This window comes from Sprattus sprattus (assembly GCF_963457725.1).
Source record: "Sprattus sprattus genome assembly, chromosome: 2".
Classification (NCBI taxonomy): Eukaryota; Metazoa; Chordata; class Actinopteri; order Clupeiformes; family Clupeidae; genus Sprattus; species Sprattus sprattus.
Genome location: NC_137921.1, coordinates 31802803 through 31826852, shown reverse-complemented (window position 1 = coordinate 31826852; position 24050 = coordinate 31802803). Strand labels below are relative to the sequence as shown.

Here is a 24050-nt window from a genome sequence, read left to right as displayed (position 1 = left end):
TATTTCCACAGAGAGTCCGCTGTTGAGGAAGGCAGCCTTCTAACTTAAACTTCATCCTCGAAAGAAATCGATTTACCCGTGTGTTCGACTGGGTTTCTATGGTCCATCTTTTATGAAAACGCCAGTTTGTTTCTGTTCTCTGCCTCTCATCCTCGCACTGGAGGACCGGACGGCGAGTTATCCTTTGGAAATATTTTCGACGGGGAAGGTGTTCAAATGGATGAGATTCACTGTTCCGCTGGTTACCCTTCTTCCTGATGCACGTCTGCCCGATTTAAAATTGGAAACATGAACTGAAGTGTGGAAGTCCTCAGGAGGTCACCCTCACAATAATCGGGTTGTTTCAAGCAGCGCAATTTCCACCCAAAATCTTATCTATGCGTTATTAAACTTCAGTGGTCTGCCTAAGTAAAGTAAATATCGCAAATCAAGGTAAAAATGCATTCTCTAAAATATGAATATAAGTGTTTATTTGTGTTTTAGTAACGCATGCAGTTGGTTTTTAAGGTCAAAAACGGATCACAAAAACACATAAAATAGGTTTTCGCAACAATGTATCAAGAAAGAGGTCTTGCTCACTCAAGACAGCTGTTTATGGTCAAAGTGACACACAGTGACTTAAATGTGCCGAGAAGACATAGACAACGCATAAAAACACAGCTGGCATCTGACCTCCCGCTCCTTGTTTTCTTGTTCCAGGACAGAGGGAAAGTTTGGAGAGAATGACGAGTCCCCGGGTGAAGCATGAGCTACCGGTGTATTGCTTTTAGACGGGCATATCTGATGTGTCTATGGAGGTGTGTAGCACTAAGCCTCTTCTGCTGGGTTGCAGTCTCTGCAGCAGGTGCTGGCGATGCCGCTGGGCCCTTTGGGTGGCTCCTTTCAGATAAAGGGCCCTTTCACCATTCGCAGGAATTTGCCGAATTCGCAGAGCGTTACCAACAGGGTTTCAACACAAAGTACAAGATATACAGGTAAGACTTAAAAAAAGCATTTTTTTTTTACCAAGGTTATATCACATGACGTAAGGTTATTGTGTTCCTTCTCCATAACTTTCAACCCTTGAGTATAGATTTTCTGTGAACGCAGACAGACCACACACTGGGGCATTAATACTCTAGAGAGCTGATTTGAAATTGAAATTCTGACCAGCTGTAATAGTGTACACACACACGACAAAGACTAAGACACGTGCATGGTATTGGGGGTTGAATAGGGAAAGGGGGATTGTAAAGTTTAAGCTGGTGGCAGGTGAGAGTTGAGCTCAGCCGCGATGAGATGAGGGATTATATGGAGCGAACAGCAGCCCAGACTGAGCCAGCTGAAACGAGCCCGTCTGGCTGACTGAGTGACTGACGCATGCTTCTGGCAACGACGCAACGACGTGTTGCCAGGCACAGATGGGGAATGTAACACGGGGGTTACTCAGTCTTCTCTCTTCTACATCCATGAATATCTTTCAAATGCTCGGGTGGCCTTTTTGTCAGGACTGAAGAAGTGGAGTCAAGAGCACTGTAATTGTTGTTCGACAATGCCTGATCTCCCCCTGCTGGTGACACAGGGCCGGGTACCGAGAGAGAGAGAGAGGGGAAGAGAGAGAGAGAGAGAGAGGAAAAAGAGAGAGAGAGGGAGAGTGTGTGTTTGTGTGTGCCGTTTTATGAAACATAAATGAGAGAAGCTTGAGGAAGGGACTGTGTCTGTAAATATTAGTGTGTGTGTGTGTGTGTGTGTGTGTGTGTGTGTGTGTGTGTGCGTGCGTGCGTGCGTGCGTGCGTGCGTGCGTGCGTGCGTGCGTGCGTGCGTGCGTGCGTGCGTGCGTGCGTGTGTGTGTGTGTGCATACAGCAGGTGTGTGTATTAGTGTATATGTATGGGTGCTTTCATTGTTTGTTTATTGTTTGTGTGTGCATTTAATTTGTTTGTTTCTGTGTACCCCTGTATGTCAGTGGAGGAAAGAGGATACTCTGGGTTCAGACTCATAGAGTGCCAAAAATCTATTTTTAAGTATTCATGTGTGTCTGTGTTTTTGTGTGTGCTGGTGTTCAAAAGAGAGAGAGAGATAGAGCGTAAAAGAGAACAGAGAAAAAGAGTGAAACAGGGGAAGGTGAGAGAGAGAAAGAGAGAGAGATATAGAAGGAGAGACAGAGAAGGAAGGAACAACACATTCCTTTACATGCCAGTCCAGTCCCCACCTCATTGAATGCAAGGCAGCTCGCACTGGAACTGCATATTGACGATATGGGCTTACATCATACACAGCTGAGATTAAACAAACAGCAGAATCACACAGTATCGCCAGCACAAAGATAGCGTTGCCTTTCAATACCCTTGTGTTCCAGGAATTTTGAAATGTATGCAGGGTGGAAAAAGGGTTTTTTGTTTGTGTTTGTGTTTGGGTGCGTTAGTATCTGTGTGTCTGTGAAAGGGAGCATCTGAAAGAGAGAATGTGTGTGCAGTGTGAATAATGAAAATTGTCATCCATCATGCTTGTGATGAAATAAGGAAGCCCTATTCAATGATGAAAGCCTTGTAATTGCAAAGCAGAGTATGCAGGGGAACAGGCGATCTCCCATTTACCTCTCCATGGTTGTGCTGGACCAAAATCATCCCCTGCTAGGTGCCTACTGGCAGGAGACTGGCAACACACAAACAAAAGCCACCCTTTTGTCATCCACGTGCGAAAGGTCGTGCGAGGCCGACGGACAGGCTCTGGACCCCTCCCCCCGCTGCTCCCGGAGCTTTGACAAAGCCTTCCGTGAACCATGAGCTTTATGGTGTTTGACACTTGCGAGTAGGGGAGGCCTTTCGCGGCTGAGCCTCATCTCGGCATCGTGTGGAGAGCACAAATAAGGCTTTCAGTCATCAGCGCTCCAGGAAGGCCTGAAGGAGCTGGTGTCACCAGGAGGTATCGTGGTGTTTATGCATGCATGTGTTTTTTTTTATTTATTCCCAGGCTACCCCTCCTGGAGAAAAGCTAGCAGTAGGTCGGCGATAGCACTTGTCAGCGTTGCCCAAACTGTTTAGTGACAATAAGGATAAAGAATAATTCCCTCCCGTGAAGCGTCACGAGCATTGTCTGGATAGCCAGCTTAGCCAAACACGCACAACAGTGTTTTCTAAGCACGCGCACACACACACACTCAAAAGTTGGCAAAGCTTTGCGATACAGTGCTAAGTATCACTTGATTGTAATAGCACGCGCTGTTGGCTCTGAGCTGCTGTCACTGTAGTGTAAAATTTGACCATGAAATTATTTTTTCGGGACCTGAAATGATTCTTTTGTTTCAGTAACATCTTTCGAGGGATGGATGCCACTTCTCATTCGCTGTGGGCTCAGTGAAGTAGACTATGCAAGTAGCCCATAAGTCAAAGCCATAGTTTGTCCCTTTTACAATGGCAGCCTTACTGCCAGCTCATTTTGTTATTATTTTATTATAACCACACACCCAACCCCTGCTTATGCCATACAGAAAACACCACCACTTAGGACCATTAAAACTGGGAAGCAGTGTCAGAACCAATGCCTCAGATAGACACAAGTAGACTAAGCCAGTGACGTGCCGTGAGGTTCATAGCTGGTGAGGCACAGAAACCGGAAGTGATTACGTCATTTTGAGCTCTAGTTGTTTAAAAAAATATATAATGTAGATATACATGTATATATGTCTATGGTTTTAAAATTGTCATCTGATCACAACTGAAAAAACTTTACGTTGTATTGTCTAATACCATTATCTCTAAACAATCGTTTTTTAGTTAGTTAAACACCGCATACATTGCACACAATACCAACATGTTCTACTGGCCAGTAAAATTTATAGTTACGTTGGAGCACTTTCGTTGGAGCTCGTAAATAAAAACAAAAGTAATCCACTCACGACTACCCTGTTCAGTGGAAATAGATTGTCCTCTTCTCCCGCAATCATCCTTGAGCGAATGCAGTCAGTGGCTAGTTTAGCTCAGAATAAGCACCTATTCTGCTCACAACTTCAAGCCAACTGTCCTGTAGAACCTTTAGCGTGGTTCGTGTTGCGCATGTAGTCCCGTTGGGAAACGTGAAACACTCCAATGCAAATGTCAATACATTCTGTCCCGCCGTTTGAAGCAAAACTTTTAGCTCCGGCATTGGTCTCCCATTATTTATCATTTCACATTTCATTTCACGTTTGAATTGAAAGTCCAGTTTTGAGAACTGCTTCAGCTTAGCAATACAATGTTCCATTTTCGCCGTCAAGTAGAAGTGTAGAACCGACTGGGACCGTCATTGGCAGCAAGACGCCAACAGATCTGTCCCGGCCAGACGCAAATTCTCTCTGGTTGAGATCTAGTCATTGATAAGTTCTGTTATCTTAGCCGGCTCCTGCAGCTGGAACAATTTGCTGACAACTGGACCACTGTCAATGTGGGCTAGACAACTAGACAACTGCACCGCTGTCAATGTCGGCTAGACAATGAGTCCCATTCAGAGTCTGCTTGCTGCAACAAAATGTATAGAACATTCAGAGTTTATTACCATAAAACTATTGGCATGTTTTTCTTCTCCTTCAAACTTCCATTAAGGCACTCCTTGGATATTTAGCCTGACAGTGTGAATCTACAATTATTTGGTTTTGTTATGAGATACTGTACATATAACTTCTCTGTTTGGTGTCATCAGATGTGCTCTTCGGAAAGATCACAGAGCATCCAATTGAAATGCCTGATTTGTGTTATTTTCCTATCTGGAAATGAGTGGGTGAGATAGTGTGGGCATAAGCACATGCGGTTTTGATGACTGCAGGTTAGTGTAGTGTAGAACCTCTTTGAAGTAAATTCAAAAATGCAAGACAGAAAAATGAAATTTAGGTGGTACTTCAGTTTATAGAAATTATATACCTTGCTCCATTTGTATATTTAGATTTTATATGACTCACGTTTTATGTTTGTATCTTATATGATACATACAGGCTTGCTAACATACAATTAGGCAATATGCACAATTTATGTTGTTTTGTTTTGTTTCACCAGTGTTGTAAAATATTTGTTCATACTTCAGTTCATCGTCAACCTAGGACAGTTGGCTCCATTAGTACAAGATGTTGCTTTACAAAAAAATTGAATTTAAGAGAGCAAAATAGGAATTGGCCACCAAGCAGGAGTTCATTTTCAAAATGGATACTATTACCTTAGCAGTGAGGTCTTCTATAAATTACCCATACATGCCTACATTACTGGACACACTAAGTATTTTTTTCAGAAGATGAACCAAGTATCGTAAAATGATTGCAACTATTTCCATGAATGCTGCAAAGCTATCACTTTCATCATCTGACACTAATGTATGAGGGTACAGTCATTTCCATAAAACCCCCTCCTCGTGGCACAGTTTGTCCAAGTTAAATGTGTTAATTTTTAATGATCTACTAATACCCGGTGGGAAGTAATGAACTGCCTTTGTCCAGTCTGGCCTCTGCCCATCCTCCTGCATGTTGAGCACATCCCAGGATAACCTGCAGCAAAGCCATTTACAACGCCAGTTAACACTCATGTTTGGGAGAACATGGAGAAATGGGGGGGAGCGCAGTTCAGCCGAGGCTAATTGTGTCATTATTTATGTTTTAAGACACGGACATCCCTAGAGAGCTACCGTGCTTGCAAACTCAAGGACAGAAGCGCTTTGCACTCTGCTTTGATGTTCTTGTTGCTTCAGTTTTGGATTCCTATTTTAAGATTTAATAAATCACAACCTTGTTTTAAGAGGGAATTGAGAAGTGCTGCCCCTAATATTGAATTTGTGCGCTTGCTGTTTTGAATTCTGCCTTGTTTTATACAGATGAAAGTGGTGGCTTATTACTTTAAGAGATAAGTCACTCTTCTGATCACTACAATGCATGTCATAATTTCACACTGAACTAAACAAAAACATCAAATGAAAGGTTTTCTTACATTCAGCATTGTTTTCTGTGACAATAAAGACAAAATAAATAAATAAGTGAATTCATGGCTAACAGCGAATGGTTACCCATGAATAATTACAATACCACCCTTTACATTGTCTGTCTAAAAAGGATGCCACAGGAATTGGAACAGTGTAATGCTGCGTGTTGCTGTAGTCCGCTGATAAGGTCCCCCTGGCTCCGCAGAGAGCAACGGTTTCAGTTTCCCCTCGACCTGATTGTTTTTTTTTCTCTCCCTCCCCCTCCGCCGGTGCTCACTCTCCACCCTGACTCCGTGTTGCCACAGGTCTCAGTGGGGGAAAAGGCTGGCAGGTAGTTCTCCAGCGCACACCGCCTGCCGCCCGCCCAGCCTCCCCCTGCTGTTCCATTGCACCGGGCCAGTAGTGGATTAGCCTGAGGCACCATTCGTAACTGTCCATCAACCACCACCACCACCACCACCACCTTACACCGCCGCCCCAACCTGCCTATCCCCCTCTCCCAAGACATACGTATGCGCACACACAATCACACACGTACACACACGCACATACACAAACACAGACACACACACACCTCTGTTCTGGCCCCCGTGTCGATCATGGCTAAGCTCCTCTGGCTCTCTCTGCTAATGTCTCAGAGGCATCGGGTGAGAGTAATTGTCCCCTCATTATGTAGATGCGCTGACATGTAACAGCCTGTAATGAGATTATTTCCCTTTTTGTTGTTGTTGTGCTTGTAATGGGGCTGTTTTTACTGGTGCACTTTTGAGGGACTGGAAGTATTAAGTGAGGTCAGGCACAATGAAAGGGACTCTCTGATGTGGGCAACTAAGTGTGTAATTAGCTTTCCCGACTGCTTTTTAAAAATGGTCCTCTTGCAGTTAGTTAAAACAAGGATCATTAAGGGGCTGAAACAATTAAGTACAATAAAGAAATTATGATGCGTGGAACTTTGCATTTGCCAAGCTGGGATGCTTACCAATCATCACAGACGTTTTTGTTTTACGTTTTCTTAAATCTGGTCTTGTTTTCGAATTCAGTCGTGTTTCCATTTCCATTACTACTAATTGGTCTTTTAATGTAAGATTATTGCAAGGACGGAGATATTGGGAGGAAGCCTAAAATGCAGCTTCAGAAAGGGCATGCATAACCGCAACAGGAGCATTAAAATACTGTGGATTGTACACTAGGAGATTGAAAAAGCAACTGTGCATTATCAGACATTTGGCAATGGGCAAATGGAAGAATTATAAATGATTTGGAAGGGTAGAATTAAGCACTCTTGCAAGGAATACACATACATATATGCATTTATATTCTGTTGAAGACACACATCCACAGTCAAAATGAGAAAACTTGCACTGTGTATAAATTACAAACCTAGGCTCCTGTTTCAATTTTGGGCGTATCTTGGTACCCCAGGCCAGATGTTCCTGTAATCTTCCTCTTTGGTGTTTTCCATACCAAGTCACTTTAACATAAAATAGGCTGCAATGTTTGTAAACTAATCTCACTGTTGTGCTATTTATCCCAACAAAGTACAAAGTCTTTGAGATTGTATGCAGGCTGATGCTTCTACAAAAATAACATAAATGCAAAAATGCCAGCTAAATTACAACAGAGAATACTCCCCTCTGAAGGTTGTGCTATATCACAACCGAGTGTGAGGATTTTCTCCATGGACAAAGATCTAGTGGATAAGTCCTCTGTCTTTTTCATCACGTTTGACACCTACAGTGTAGTATGACATCGATGAATGCATGCATGTCTCCTCACCAAAGGATGCCACCCATACTAAGCTCAAAGGTCAAGGTTGCCATCTCCATCGCATGCATGTGCTTCCCCGATGCCTCGTTTAACTTTATGATTTCCCACAGACTCTTTGTGAGCGCTGCTCGCTTGATTGCCCCTTACAGATCAGCCCCTGTGTGATTGACAGCGGGGTTACACTCCGGAGCAGAGAGGAGCCGAAAGACTGCCATCCCTGCCATTCTGAGCAGGCATAGGCAGAGCATTCCTAGAGATACCCAGCTCCCGTGGCTGCGAGCTATTTCACAGCCGAGTTCATAAAGCATGGTGCATTTCTGTTGAGTTTTCCAATTAATTTTCAATGGCATGTAATTACAACGTGCAGCCATTTGCAAAACTTAACTCATATCACTGCGTATACAAAAAAAAAACAGGCACAATAAAAGCCAAATACCCCAAAAGCATCAGTCACTTTTCAAAAAAAAATAAAGCTACTAACAGTGTTACACGCATCGCAACAGCACAAGGCGTACAGTGCAAAGCCTGACCTCCAAATGACCAGCTGTAAAGGGATTGCCATGAGTAGTTTAATTCAGCCCGTGGAGCAAAGGGGCCGCGCAAGGTGGGAGATAAAGGGAATTGACATCTCAGGCTTCATGGCCCAATCCTTGCCTCGCCTTGCATCTGACAGCCCACCTCGTTCCTGCGAGCAGCTCATTATTGTCCTCATTGCAGTCAGGCCAAACTACTGAGGAATAAGCTACTGAGAAAATAACCATAGATCGCTCCTCTATGTAAAATCAGTGGGGAAAGGGCAGCCATTTTTGCAAATGGGGGAAGAGCAATTCCCTGGGCTCACTTGAAACAGCATGGAGCAATTCATCTTGGGGGAGAGTGAAAAAAAAAAAAAACAGAAGAGAAAAATGCAAAAAAAAATGATTCGAATAGCACAGTGGAGGTCATGCAGGCATCACATTTTCTCCCCAGCAGGCTTTATCTGAGTCTCTGTGCCATTCCCCATTCTTTCCGTGCTGCGATTCTGTTCTCTGCTTTTTATTGTTGCTTATGCCGGCACATACAACCGTATGCACATAACACCCTTTCAGAGGGATTATTTTTCTGTCCATCAGGAAATTCTATTTTCACTGCAAGTGTATTCATCTGGTATTGGAAGCTAAAGAAAGTGTTTTTGACGTGCTGTAGCCAGATAGACATCGGGAACGGAAGGGACAGACTGATAGACTGTAAACAATGGATGCATCTCATTCCTTGGCATGGTGGTCATAAATTAAGCTTATCAGAGGACCTCGCTCTGATGTTCTCACAACCAAGGACTTGCATCCCCATCAAAGGCCCTCACATATCCAGACCCCCATTGTGAGGGAGAAGCCAATTCCCACAATGTGTACTCATACCCCGGATAGAGTTGACTTTAACATGAATGTAGCATCTGACACAATCTGTACATATGAATGTAACATACCCATGTTTAGTCTTGAATCACAATATTGGCAGTAGTCTGATCAAGGTTTGATTGCAGCCTTCCATAGTTGCATGATTTGACTAGAGTTTGGCTTGTCAGCAACTGAAAGCAGCAGAACAGGTATGCAAGTCGACATGTGTAGACCAGCGATTAGTCAGGAGTAATGGATGAATGAATGAATGCCGTAGCATTAGAGTCTCCCTGGCAGAACTTGCGCTCAAGCTTCCATACTAGTTTCTGCATACTAATCAGCCTCCCTGAGTCCTCTGTCCTATTCAGCTACAGACAGCCAACCAGGGTTAGTCGGGCAGAAGGATATGCCCTAGGGCACTGGGCACTTATGCTATTGGATTGGTTTGGGGAAATATATGGAAATGGAAATGCGGGTATTTAACCAATCATTTTAAGATATTTGGTCTCTTGCTTTTTGGCTCTCTTCTGTGTCTCAATCTCTTTATCTCACTCACTCACTCTTTCATTGCAGTTTTCTTTAAGGTTAATTTGCATTTGATGTATTTGTATTCATGATATTTGTGAATTGGCAACCACTCCATTTAAGACTATTGTCATTGTTTATGGTTATTAACACCAATTTGGCTTTTAATCTGACACTGAATCTGGTCTATACTTGTACCAGCTACGTTAACCATTTATCGTAAGAAACTGTTAATTAATTTCGCAATCATACAAATCATACAATCTTGTGCCTTTCCTTATATGACATCTTGCCAAAGGTTGCGAAGTGCACGGTAATGTTACAAATAACCGCATAATTCAATGGAGTCAGATTAATTGAACTCCCACGTGCAAAATAAGCCTTCTAATGTTATTATTCCCGTTGTTGGTGACTATGAGCTTCCGGAATACTCATGACTCGATTACCTTTTACATTTGGCAACCAAGTCTCTGTGTGACCCTTTGTACGATTATGCCGAGTTTGAAAGTGTTTGCCGTGTGACTTCACAGAGAGTTCGGCCGCTGGAAAGTGAGCAGCCTGGTGCTAGAGCGGCAGGACAACAATGGCGTGGCCCTGCCTCTCGACCCTGAGTTCATGCAGACCATCAGACATCTGGGCCGCCGTCCAACTATTGGTGCCATCACTGAACACATCATCAGGAAGTACGGCACCCACTTTCTGCTGTCCGCAACACTCGGAGGTACAGCATCTACAGCATCCATTTCATAGCTAATCTGATGTCTGCAGCTAGTGCAGTAAGTAAATATAAGAAGTAACTATAGTAAATAATTTTCTCGACTGCTAGCCGTAGTGCATAGTAAACCCATAGTGAAACACTATTTTCCATGTAGTACTTTTGGTGTGTGTACATTCTATGCGCCTTCATGTGCTTTGTGTTTGTGTGCGTACATTCTGTATTCTGCCTTTGTACTCTGAATGTATGAATGTATTCTCTTCTCTGCCCTGCTCTGTGTGCAGGAGAAGAGGCCCTGACCATCTTTGTGGATAAGCGCAAGCTGAGCCGGACGGCCGATCCGAGTGACTCAAACAGCACGGCCATCACTCTGGAGACCCTCCACCAGCTGGCTGCCTCCTACTTCATCGACAGAGAGAGCACGCTGCGCAAGCTGCACCACCTCCAGATCGCCTCCACTGCCATCAAGGTAACCCCCTGGCCCCTCTGAGCTGGAAGCTGAGAGCTGGGACCTGACCACGAAGATGTTTATGCCTCTATATTTAGAGAATGCAAAATCTGCCTCTGTTGTTTCTGGAATGTGGATGAGCTACCCTGTGGATTCATGGCTGACCTACAGATGCGATGAATTGGTTGCAGCACTGATGATACTTTAAGGGTCATGCATTATGTACGGCGTTTGTACTGTTGACACCATTAATTTACATATAAAAGCACTGAAAGCCATGCTAAGATAAATTGTCGGTAAAGCAGATTTAGCACAAAGGCATTTTTTATGCCAGTGTAAGACTATGGTGGAACATTCATTAATATTTAGAAATGATCTTATTGGAAATCACACTGTGAAGACATTCGAAGTCGATGACTTACATGAAGCCAGGGTGATGATGGCTTGAAGGTTGTGTGGTGGAATGCTGCTGTGCGGTGGGAATATACAGTATCCACACGCATCTGTCATTTGAGGGAACTTAAACAAGTTAATGTATCACTTTGAGCGTGAATGGCTGAGGTTGCCCTTCTTCTCTCGGTGGTAATTCATTCTCGTAAGGAACACTATTTATCCACCTCCGGCAAAGAATCCATGGCAAGTAATGATTTACCTTTAGAAATTATGTTTGTGCATAGGGTTGAGAAATGTTGCTGCATCTCCCTACCCACTCCAGTAGTCCCATGTCTCACCAGCGTAGGAGTTTCCTTTGGCATTTTCCTTGCCATACTTCATTTAACAATAAAGCTATGGAGAGAAAGGAAACACATGCCATTAGTTTGAACATCAACTGCAATTTTTCACAAGCATATCGTGGGCGTTGTTGTATACCATTGTGCGCTACAGTTGTAATTGTTGGCATTACAACACATTACCCCCCCCCCCCCCCCTCTCTCTCCCTCTTTAGCTCTCCCACTCTGAGAGGTGGGAGATGAATTGACATTTGAGTCCTCTGAGGGCCGTTCGTTCACGGGGTACTTCGCGGTGACAGATGTGAAGTATTCACGGGATCAGTAGGCTTTAACTCAGCGCATGGATTTTCGCCTCACTGGGAAGACAGATGTTAATGCAAACCTGACTTTGAAAATGTGCACAACCTTGCTTTGAAGCTCCCGGTCCCCGCTGCTTCTTATAGAGTCTGTCGGCTCTAATATCCGAGATGCAAGTGATTTGAGAGGGAGAAAAAGAATGAAATGTTAAAAAAAAAGAAATAACTGAGGGTGTCCCGCCACAATTATGCATTAGCATGACAAATTATCTGTTCCATTTCAGTAATTTTCGTACAGCCCTTACCCCATTTGTCAGCCATTTTGAATATTAGTTAGGTGTCAAGCTGTAATGAATCAGAGACTTATGAAGAATATTTTCTGCACCACTGGTAATAAATGATCCTTTAACCTTACTGAGCGTGTCGACAGGGAAGGAAATGCTCCCAGTTTCTACTACGGTGTTAATCAGCTCTTTTGCTTTTGATTTAGAGTCCACATTCACTCACACAGAGACAAAGTACAACCAGAGGCTCCATCACAATTTCACCACCAGCTGAGATGGACCTAGTTACGCACTGTAGATCACTCTCTGACACTCGGTTAGTAATAGCCTCCTTCTGAGTATAAAGCAACATTTACTACATGCATTGCAAATGGGACTGCCCAAAAAACGTCAACATGCGAGATGATGTAAGTAGCTAAATCTGTGTGTGTGTGTGTCTGTGTGTGTGTGTGTGTGTGTCTGGGCTGAGCACATCAACTTGTGAAAAATTCGACCTAGACAAATTTCGGCCTGTACATTATTCAAAGGCGCATATATTCTTAATGTCTGTCTTGACCTTCCGCAATGTGTTGCCACCTCTCCTAAAGAAAAGGTTTGCACGGGCAAAAAAAAGACATTAAAAAACTCCTGGGGAATGTATCCTAAAACTTTATGGTCTGTGCAAAACTTAGAAAACGAGATGAGGAGATGAGGCAGAGTAGGGCATGTTGCCATCAGTGGCTCTTTGACGTCTGTCTGGGTCATCAGTCAAGCATTGCAGCGGCAAGCTGTGAGGAACTAAACAGTTGCCAATTCCCGACTCACCCCATCTCTTTCTCTCTCTCTCTCTCTCTCTCTCTCTCTCTCTCTCTCTCTCTCTTGTTCTCACTCACTCTCTCTCTCACTGTTTCTCTCTCTGCCCTAACCACCTCACACTCACACTCTCTGTGTGTACCAGAGAGGGAACAGTTGAATTAAGTAGAGGAAAGTCAGAGAGCTTCAAAATCACAGGGAATTTCACCGCTGATGTGAGCACATTGAGTTAAAAGTCCCTTGTAAAAAGAGGAGAGTGCTGTTTAATTTGAAGGACTCCCGCGTCACTGCTGGACATTTTATTCACCAATCTCCTCTCTGAAAGGTTCCCTGCTGGCTTCAGAAGGGGCTCTATTTTTTCCAGGGTGGAATATAATCCCTTTCTGTTCCTCTTATTGCTATCCTTTTCCTTTTTTAAGATAAGCTTACACGAAGCCCATGCTGACTGGGAGCTAACCAAGAACAAAGTCCCTCTGTACTGTTGCCGGAATCCTCAAAGTATTGAGTAAACATGTCTTCCGATGCAAATGTGGATGGGCCGACTGAATGTGTCTCAGTGATTATAAAGAGGACAATTCTCGGGAAATGCCATAACAAGGAATGGTGTAAAAACAAGTGCCGGTCTCCATGAAACATTAATGGCATTTACAAGAATGTGTATGCATTTAAAAGCCCAATTATTCAAGTAGCTCTCCCATTGTCCACAGCCCTGTGTGAAATTATTCACAGGTGGCATTAATAAAGCATTGAGCTTCTTTAATAAATGTTGAAGCGAATAACTTCTATATCTGTGGGTGAGCTTCTCTAATGCCTCATGCACTATTTGAAAATTCAAACTTTCATTACAGCAAAAAATGTATGCAGCATTTGCATATATTAAGCTGTAATACCAATTTGATCATTGCATTTATTTCAATGACAGATTAAATATCTCTGGGTTTAGGAATAGGCAACATCACATGATGGAGATAAAGCGAATGTTAACAGATGTATAACTACTGATGTGGAAAAACGGAGATCTTCTTAACATGATGACCCATTTCCTTTAATAAAACCAATAAACTTGAACTGCTTATTTCAGGAAGTCGTTCTCAGACCAATTACCAGTCTCATTAAAGGCAGCTGTTGGTATTCCTGATGTAGTCAGCATGAATTAATTACCACAGATAATAGGGCATTACTATACAAACAGTTTTTTAATCCAGATAATTTATATTCTTCCACATAATCATTGTAATGAATGCCAAATTGCCCATATTGAAGTCAGTGTAGATTTTGCAGACTACAGACAACTGTTGTTTTTTTCCCCCCTTCCTGATCGAAAAATAGCCTAACTCATGCACTTGCTTTGCTCCAACTGGCTCTTGTTGCAGATGGTCTCATTGCTATGCATAGAAAACCCATCTTTATATTTGCATTTGGTCAATTTTCCTCTTTAAGTCGGACATCTGTCTCTGTTAGAAATTAATCTGCCGATCCCTGTAGAGCCGTCTTGGATTTTAATGAATTGTGTGGACGCATCAATAAGAGAGAGAGAATGAAAATGCCAGCGGTGGTTGCTGAAGTTGTGCTTTTCCCCATCTCGCTGTCTCGCCCTCGATCAGCCCCCCTCTGGCTCCACGCTTATTGAAAAGTTATTTGAAACTCAACACTTACCGAAAATTAAATAAACTATTCCTCGATAATGGATATCTGCTCTTCATGTAACTCATAAATGAGGTTTCCCATCCTGTCTGCTTACTTAGTCATGGGCCGGTGATTCCATAGCTGTAAGGGATCTATGCTGCCTTCAGCCCAGCAGGTACGGATCAAGGTTTTTTTTCTTTCCTCCCCAAGTCCCCAGTCATCCATTTCACAGTTTTCTCATTGACCTTAAAGTAGATTCCAAAGGAAGGTTACCATTTCACTGCGTTCAGAGTGAAAAAAATAAAATAAAACAAGTTTCCCCCCTTTTTGATCCTAGACACAAAATATCACATCACAGGTCCCAATTCATCTACAATGGAGATGTGGTTACTTTTATTGGCCCTCAGGGAAAATATTAAAAGAAGGTGCTGAAGCGCTGCGAATCATTTGTAAGTGACAAGCAAGGAGATTTATTTGCCTAGAGGCTGGCAGTTTGTCTAGCGATGTGCCATTGGAAACTTGATATACGACAGCCTTAAAGCAGACTTTTGTCAGGGATGATTGAGCTGTGATTGTGAACAATTCAAGACAGCTCTCGAAGGGGAACAAAGATCCTGTTGTCAATCCACTGTGTCAGTTTAAAGTCAGCGATGCGGCTATGATGCTTCACACACTCAAGTTTGCGAGGATCTCAGTAGATTGCAAGAAAACACCTTGAAAAGCTGCTAGCATTGAAACTCTCGCCAAGAGATTTTCATCACAAAATACAAGACTGTTTGTCTTCAATAGCCATTCAGGATAAACTGTAGAGAGGTTGTTTAATTGAAATGAAATGGGTTGAACACCAACATCTGCCCATAAGCAGCATCAGATCCATTCCCTTCGAGTAAGGCAAAGCCTTTCTGTGTCAATATATCCTCCAATTTGCACGGTAGCCACGTGATTTGTTTTCTCTATGCACTATACTGTACCAAAGTCTTCTTATGAAAATTATTCTCTTTTTCTCTTGTTAGTTAGCTTGCTGTGGTTTGAATCCAGCATTAAAAGTAAAGCAGTGCCCTTCGTGTCATCCGCTTAGCTGTACTTGGCAAATGTATTGTTAATCTTACTTCATGTGACATTCAGATGGCTTCTTTGCATTTTTAATGACCGTAGTGGCATCCAGCCTGGGCGTGTAGAGCATTGCCATGTGTCTTTTTTGCCTCCCTTTAGGTGACCGAAACAAGGACAGGCCCTCTCGGATGCAGTAACTATGACAACCTCGATTCTGTCAGTTCAGTTCTGGTTCAGAGTCCTGAAAACAAGATTCATTTACAAGGTAGAACATCCATAATTGAACCAATCCCAGAGTTTCTGATGCAGCTGTCACTGTGCCATTTCATCCACTGTCCGCTGATATTGGAGTAGGCATACGGATGTCATAACCAATAAAGCTCAGTTTTGATATTTTAACATGTTTTATAGCACTTGCTAAGCAGGTTTTCAGTTTTTAAGTGTTTTAAAGGCCTTAGAAAACACCATTTGTTTGTTTACATTGTTGTTTATTGTTTTGTTTACATTGTTGTTTATTGTTTTGTTTACATTGTTGTTTATTGGTTTGTTTAAATCGCTTTATCTATTCATGCATGCACTCATTCATTTATTCAGGATATATTTCTCCAAAACAGTACCAAGAAGGAGGCACTGCAAGTTGCTTAAGATGAAAGCATCTGTCGAAGGAGCAGAATGTAAATGTGAATGTTAATAGCATGCTGTTCATTATGTTGTACCATGTGTTCATTAGTGTACATCCACTGTCATTGCTGCAGGACTGCAGGTGATTCTACCAGACTACCTGAGAAGCCGCTTCGTCCAGGCCGCCCTCAGCTACATCGGGTGTCATTCGGAGGGAGAGTTTGTGTGCAAAGATAATGACTGCTGGTGCCGCTGTGGTCCAGATTTCCCACAGTGCAACTGCCCTGAATTGGACCTGAAGGCGATGGAGACCAGTCTCAGACAGATCAGAGAGTCATGGAAACGATCCAATCAAGAGTTTGAGGAATCAGGTATAAAATACATCACCAGGTCACTTATCAGACATGTGGACACTCTGTGCTCCATTGTGTGTCCATTTCAGGTTCCTTTTTAGGTTGCTTTGCAATACATCCATAACTGTATTATTGTTTTTTTAAACGTCAAGCTGAAATTCCCTTAGGGCATGATATTGCATACAACACAAAACATGACCCTGCAACTTTTGGCATAGTTTGTCAGACATGACATCATGGAGACAGTTTCATGCTGCTCAATAAGCAATTTAGCGGTTGTTTTGAGTGGTGCTGGTAAACATGTCCCTCAAGCTGCAGTGTTTCCAACTAGCAGGACGACATCACTGCGCTGCACCCTTGTTATTCTGCAGTGCCTGACAAGGAAATGGTGAGAAGAGCCTGTGCCTTTCAGGGAAATAGTGCCATTGTCATTGTAGTAAATAGCATTTTGGACTGGGCAGGATTTTCCGTCCCCTTTTCTGGGCCTGATGCCAGCTGTAAGCTGGTTTTATTCAGCATAGCACTGTAGCAGCAGGCTTTGATTTGAAAATGCGAAAATGGCCAACTAATGACCACAAAGACTAACAGTGGTAATGTGCCGCATGATAATCAGTGAACAATCAGCTTCAGACAGATCATCTAATGTGCTATCTCACCGTCCCTGAGACGCAAACTCAGCACAACAAGGTCTTTTTGAAAAAGAGCCAACACACAGGGTGTCCTCTCATAAAAAAAGACATTGGTAGTAATAAGTAATCATAAAAAAACCTCAGTTGTTTAAGACATTGCAGTCATTTCTCATTAAAAACTAGACTTTATTGATTTTGTTGGAATTGAGGTCACTGAGATAATACAGTTATTGATTTCTCTGCTGAAAATATGAATTTGCTTCACTCCCCTCTAAATATATTTTTTATGCCTTGACGCCGTACCGTCTCTCTAATTGAACTTGATTTGCCCCTGTGCAAAAGCATTTGATGGAACAATATTCTATCCCCATTAGCCATCACGGAGGGTGCATTTGAAAATGTTATTCAAGGCAAATCCATACATCTCCGCCCACTCCCCTATCAATGGAAGCTTCAGCATGAACGTTTTAACAAGCCACACGGATCTCCAGATGGTGTATTTCTCATTTTCGCCTGACGCGCGCTTTGTGATGTGTTCCAGATGAGTTCCAGAACTTTGTGCGAAGACTGCCAACATTCTACGCCTTAAACACATCCGCCATCCAGTACTTCTGGAAGATGGACCCTGGTGTGCATCAGCGCTACCAGCAGCTGGAGCTCAGTACCGGACAGCTCCTCAGCAAAGCCCGTCGGATCATCGGCAGGCTCTTCACGCTGAGCAAGAGATGCCGGACTCAGCCCCGAATTTCGGTGCCCAGAGAGAGGTAGGATTACAGCTGCGGCTGTTCACTTCACATCACAAAAAAAACACTAAACAAATAAAGGCTTGTTTCAAGTCCCCTTTCAGCTGTGACAAGGAATGTATTGAGTGTATGGGGTAGGGAGATATGGTCCTTGCAGTGCTGGAGAGAGTCAGTTCCAGGGGTGGAGAGAAGTACGAACTTCCCAGTGGTTTCTAGAAAAACTCAAAAGCCCAAAGAAATGCATAGCCGCGCATCACTGTGATGTGATTCACGTCAGATGAAAGCGGCTGCCTATGTAACCAAATGCAAATCGACCATCTATGTATGAGCATGTTTCCATATGCACAGAAGGTTCTATATGAGATGTTAATGAGGAACTCAGAAACCTTTTTTTCAGTAGAATGGCAGCATCCCATCCTCTCAGCGTACATCAAAGACATTCTCTGTTTATTCCCTCTCCACCGTCCCTTTGCATGTCACATAAATGGCAAGCCACCACACACCAAATCATATAACTCAAACTACCACATACCAAGTCATATAACTCGAGCAGGGCTATGAGATCTAGAAGAATGAAACAATCTGCATACTTTGTGAAGTTCACATGTAGAAGTTGCCAAAGTGCTAGCAGGAGTCAAAACACAGATGCCGTTGACCAAGCCCTCAGTATCTCATAGGAGGAACTCAACAAGGTCATGATGCTATCCACAGGGAGCTTTGCCTCCTGAGCTCTCTCTCTAAACGGATTGACTGATACGGGCAAGGAGGAGGTGTGTCCTCTGAACTAATTATGAAACAATACCCTTTTATAGTCTGTTCCTTGTGGAACCGGGGGCAATTGTGGAGACAATAATTGTGTTAATGTTGAAGTCTTGGCTAGGGTCCCAGTGTCGGCCCCAGCGCATCTTATCTTTTCAGAGAGACTGGGGATAAATGGATTGCCTCTTTCCTATACAAACCAGACATAATGAGCACTATAGTTCAACACATTGGCTTGTATAAGGTGAAGAGTTGGAGGAATAGCTGGGGACAATGTATGTGTAAGATCTTAAAAGATGCCAAATCACAAGGTCACTTTTGTGGTTAGAGCCTAGTTTGAGTGTTCCAGCGCAAGGCAGGGGACAGATGTGCTTTTTATCTTTTTATTTTTATTTTCTATCTTTCTACCTGAGTCTCATCTTTCCCTTTCTGTCGGGATTATGGTTTTAGGTTATATTACAATACAATCCTTGTTCTGGGGGGATGAAATGCTAAATCCAAGATTTAATATTAAGATCTAAGAGATTAATCAAGATTGTAGTTTGACTTGCATTCTGAGCCTGGAGGGACAACAACCCAAAACAAAAAAAGCCTATTTTAATTTCTAATGCTGGATTAGTATTGGCAAAGGCACAGGTTTTCAGACATGTAGCGCCAACTGGGGGGACTATGAGTTTATACCATATTACTGATGAGAACGAAGCTCCTCACGCTGTGAATTTTATTCAGAGCGTTGTTATGGTGCTTAGTGGGAATCCTTGTTTTAAGAGCCATCATTAGGTTACTGCCAACCGCTCAGATCAGTCTGTTTTATGTTCTGCTCTGACAGATGTCATCTCAGCTTGCGTTTCACAAATGTATTTTATGGTTGATGTTATTTCAGGCTGATATTATGGTTGATATCATTTAGATTTCCAATTTATTTCCAATACTGTTTCGTATACATATGCATTCTTTCTAGAATCCCCACATTTGAGAAGTATCTTAAAAGGGTCCACCCCTTACTTGTAGTTGAAGAAATGGTCCAGTTATCAATAAAATAAATCAAGCTTGAAATTAGCCTTCACTCTTCTTCCCACAATATTTTCATTCCATTTGAGTCTCTCTCCCCTTCTATCAGGCTATTTATCTCTATATGAGAGCTGTCATCTACATATCCACCCCCTCAATCTTGTATGTACATTCATTTCTAAAGGGTCCCTGCACTGAACGGTGAGATCCTTTTTAAAAATCCACAAGTGTGGTGGTCGGCATTAAAGCCCTTCTATGCCTGATTCTATGTCTTTCCTTTGGAACGCCTCATGATTCTGTGTTTATAATACTCTGCACGTCCACTGAAGGGGCGCACTCTTTATATCCTGAAACTGTTCACTTCTCACCATAAATTCAATATATATTCCGTAAGAGGCATGCAGGCATTGGGTATCACATTAAATTAAAAGAAAAACCCTGAGGCTAATATCATTTATTATGACTCAACATTGAATGACTGCATATGGAAGAGGTACTGACATGAGTAGGGGTTTTGATTCATTTCATCCCAGTAATGGGTGCGATACTCATTCTTCAATTGTAATTCATGAAATGAAATCTGGTTATTCACAGAGAAACGGATGCAAGTGCATTTCCACCTCACCCCCACCCCCACCCACACCCACACCCCTCACTCCCCGAAAAACTGCTGACAGCTGGCAGAGATTTCTTCCATTGCCACCCACTTTCTCACTTCCTGATTCCCAGTCAAACGGTCCCCATGAATATTTACGCCCTCTGCTTGCTTAGTTTGTGTGTGATGCTCGGAGGGCAGCTTTATTCATGCAGGGCAGGACTTCCTCTAAGAATAATAACAATCTCCTTTGCCCACATGAGTGACAGCGCAAGCTTGGCAATAGTGATATATAAACGTTTTCTTGCACAAAACAGCAAATTGATTTACGTGCCATATACAAATGTCTTGCAATAGCAAGTACATTTCTCTAGTTGCCAAAGTATCAAAATGACCTCCTACTCCTGTTAGTCCTGACATCAAATTAATGTACTGTAGCTACTAGCATCATTTGACACTATCCGGTTGAATCTCTCCTGTGGAGAAACTAAACTCGTTCTAACTGCGTATAGCTAAAGATGCAGTAGATGTAGGTTAACATCACATATGGCTATTTTTTGCCACAAAGGATGGATATGCTTCTCATTATGAAGCAAGAGATCAGTTTACCGCACATCTCTTTCAGGAAATGTGTTTGAAATTATATAGTATTTGGGTTGTGCAATGCTTTGCTTAATCAAAAAAGGTCCCCCCGAGTAGTTATATATAATTTTTTATGACAGATGAATATGGATGAGTTTTTTTTATATCTCATCACATACTTGCTGTATCCCCTTCTGTGGTGTTGTACTATTTCCCTTGAGTGTGAAAATGTCATGTCTTAGCTGAAACAGAGAATGTTGTAGCCATGAAATATACATTGGCTCATATGGAACATCCCTTCTCTTTTATTCAGGCCTTTCAGTCACTGGCTCGGCTACGTCCTCTCCATACTGTACTGCAGCGAGAACAACCAGATCGGCATGTACATGGAGGAGTCGCGCGCCTGCACCTGCCCTTACGAGCACCCTACGTGCCAGGGTGTGATTCCGTGCACGGTGGGGGACGGGCCATACTGCTCCGCCTGCTCGTACGAGAACCGCTCCCGCTGCACGAGCTGCAACCCGGGCTTCACGCTGGGCCAAGGCACCTGCCGTAGCACTGTTCCCGACTCCACGGACAACTACATCGGCTTCGAGACGGACCTCCAGGACACTGAGATGCGCTACCTGCTGCAAAAGCGCGACGGGAGGATATCGGTGCACGCCATGTTCATCAGCAACGACGTGCGCCTCAATACCTGGTTTGACCCGTCGTGGAGGAAGAGGATGCTCCTGACGCTGAAAAGCAACAAGTTTAAGTCCAGCCACGTGCACATGCTCCTGGGAATGTCCCTCCAGATCTGCCTTACTAAAAACAGCACACTGGAACCCATGCTCTCGGTTTATATCAATCCCTTTGGGGGGAGTCATTCGGAGAGCTGGATCATGCCCATCGACCAGCACAGTTATCCAGACTGGGAAAGGACCAAGTTAGACATACCGCTAGACTGTTACAACTGGACGTTAACTTTGGGGAACAAATGGAAAACCTTTTTTGAGACGGTTCACTTTTACCTGCGGAGTCGCGTGAAGGTGCCCTCGGCTCATGGGAACACGTCCGATTACTACGAGCCACTGGAGGTCCTGGACTCCTCTCGCAACCTGGGTTACATGAAAATCAACAGTATGCAGGTGTTCGGCTACGGCATGCACTTTGACCCTGAAGCCATTCAGGACCTCATCCTGCAGCTGGACTACCCGTACACTCAGGGCTCTCAGGACTCGGCCCTGCTGCAGCTCCTGGAGATCCGGGACCGGGTGAACCGGCTCTCCCCACCGGGCCAGCAACGCCTGGACCTGTTCTCCTGCCTGCTGCGCCACCGGCTCAAACTGTCTACCACAGACGTGGTCAGAATACAGGCGGCCCTACAGGCCTTCAGTGCCAAACAACCAAACTCGATGGAATACGAAACAACCAAATTATGTAGTTAATAAAGCGAGGCAATCTTGTGTGTCACAAGTGTTGGTGGCACAATCACCCAGGCCTGATTAAGCTTTGGAGCTATGTTGGAAAATCAGTAGGGGGCATTCACAGTAATTGTGTTTGTTAATCAGCCAGGTAGTTGAAGGGGCGTAATGTTAGCCTAGCTCTAAGTAGATTAGCAGATCGTCTGAATGGCCGTCTTGCCTTTTTTTCTTTTTAAATCAAATAAAGGAAACATGATAAATTATATACTGTATGGATCAGTGTTTCACAAGCAAACAGATAGCCTGTTGGTTGGAAAAATAAATCAAGATGTTCTAGCTGTTTAGCAGGACAGCAATTTTACAAACATTTTATTGAAGGATGTTTTACATTGAAAACCTTATTTGGGAAACAGCTTTTTGTTTATAATTCGCATGGAATTTTATTTTAATTTCTATTGCAGATTGTATGAGCAACACATGAATTTGAACCCACCCTCGTTAGTGTAATCAGGTCTCACTGTATCTGGTAAAATGCCAGGCTACTCTCAAATATATCAGATTTCTCTTTTTAATGTGAACAGTGTCTCACACATTAAGCAGTATGTTACAATAGGCAGATTCATTTTGATGGTAGCACTATTTTTCGAATATTTGTAAGCATATGATAATGGAAAATAATCCTGTTAAAACAAAAAATCATCACACTTGCTATTGTATGTTCAGTTACATGTACTTTTATTTTTATAAACCTCTTATTTGTGAAAAGGTTACCAGAATAATTTCCATAAAATGTACAAAAAAACATTAATTTGTTAATACACTAAATAAAAGTCATTTTTATGTGCGGTCTGTAAATATATTTGAAACTTTGGTCGTAACAATGAATTTTTCAGTAAACTTTCAAATTATTCATCGATATCATCATGATTCCCTGAACAGCAAATGGACATAGCTACACTGCAAACCACAACAGCCCACTGTCAAAAACATGAAATATATGTATCAGTTTTACATTTGTGTTGTTTTATTTTCTCTAAATGTATGAATCGACATCACAGCACACAATAGTGTATCTTATTTCAAGGCTGTATTTCCATCCATAGGGTTTTGTGTTTAACTTCTCAATATGTATGTCACACAAAACCATCTCATTTCATTTCAAGGCTGTGTTCACTGCTGCATCTAGGGTCTTGCCGAGCACTTTGGCAAGCAGGATCCTAGCCCCTTTGTGAGCCGCTTCCTTGAGTGAACCTTTGCAATTCATCTGTGTGAAAGGCTTGGACAAGATGCAACATGCCTGACAACCGAATAATACATTAAAGCCAGCTAGCCCCCTGGAGCATTGCTCGCCCCAGTCTTTGGCATAAACACTCAGCGACTTGTTCCCCCACTAATGACTTTTCCCCTTGGATATCCTTGAAAGAAATCGGCCAAAAACAAGTGGTACACATGCTACAATGGAGAGAAGTTACAAAACACTCCACCCAACTTTGGATGGGCATGAATAGGGGACTAAATAGGTTATTGATTGGTCGTCCTTGGAGGTTCTGCTTTTTATACACTTTGAAGTTCTCTGAAGTGCTGGACATTTATTACTAATTCATTGTTGTTCCATAAACATTATCATATTAGAACTGTATTACATGCAGAATGTAATGACTCTTGCTTTTTAAAGTAGCTTTGGCAGCCAAAGTCTGATTTGTGTGCATTTTGATGGTATCGCATTGGAGTCACAGGCAGTTGTAATTTTCAAATGCTTTGGTGTAATTACATCAACAGGAGTGTATTTAAAGTTTTATTTAGTGAGAGGCAGGTCATCACAT

The 24050-nt window shown here is 42.8% G+C and overlaps 1 protein-coding gene across 1 annotated transcript; it reads left to right on the top strand.

Annotated features, from left to right (window-relative positions):
- The first annotated feature begins 353 nt into the window (after positions 1-353).
- brinp3a.1 (bone morphogenetic protein/retinoic acid inducible neural-specific 3a, tandem duplicate 1) lies at positions 354-22369 on the top strand. Its single transcript, XM_080860464.1, has 8 exons — positions 354-432; positions 705-974; positions 10114-10304; positions 10583-10767; positions 15688-15793; positions 16284-16520; positions 17673-17895; positions 21135-22369. The coding sequence occupies exons 2-8, from the start codon at positions 745-747 to the stop codon at positions 22249-22251; spliced, it is 2289 nt and encodes a 762-aa protein (XP_080716590.1). The 5' UTR covers positions 354-432; positions 705-744; the 3' UTR covers positions 22252-22369.
- Positions 22370-24050: the final 1681 nt, after the last annotated feature.

Coding starts and splice junctions, on each gene's coding strand:
- brinp3a.1 (XM_080860464.1), top strand. CDS start 745: ATGAGCTACCGGTGTATTGCTTTTAGACGGGCATATCTGATGTGTCTA. Junction 16,521..17,672: donor TCAAGAGTTTGAGGAATCAG/GTATAAAATACA, acceptor GATGTGTTCCAG/ATGAGTTCCAGAACTTTGTG. Junction 17,896..21,134: donor ATTTCGGTGCCCAGAGAGAG/GTAGGATTACAG, acceptor TCTTTTATTCAG/GCCTTTCAGTCACTGGCTCG.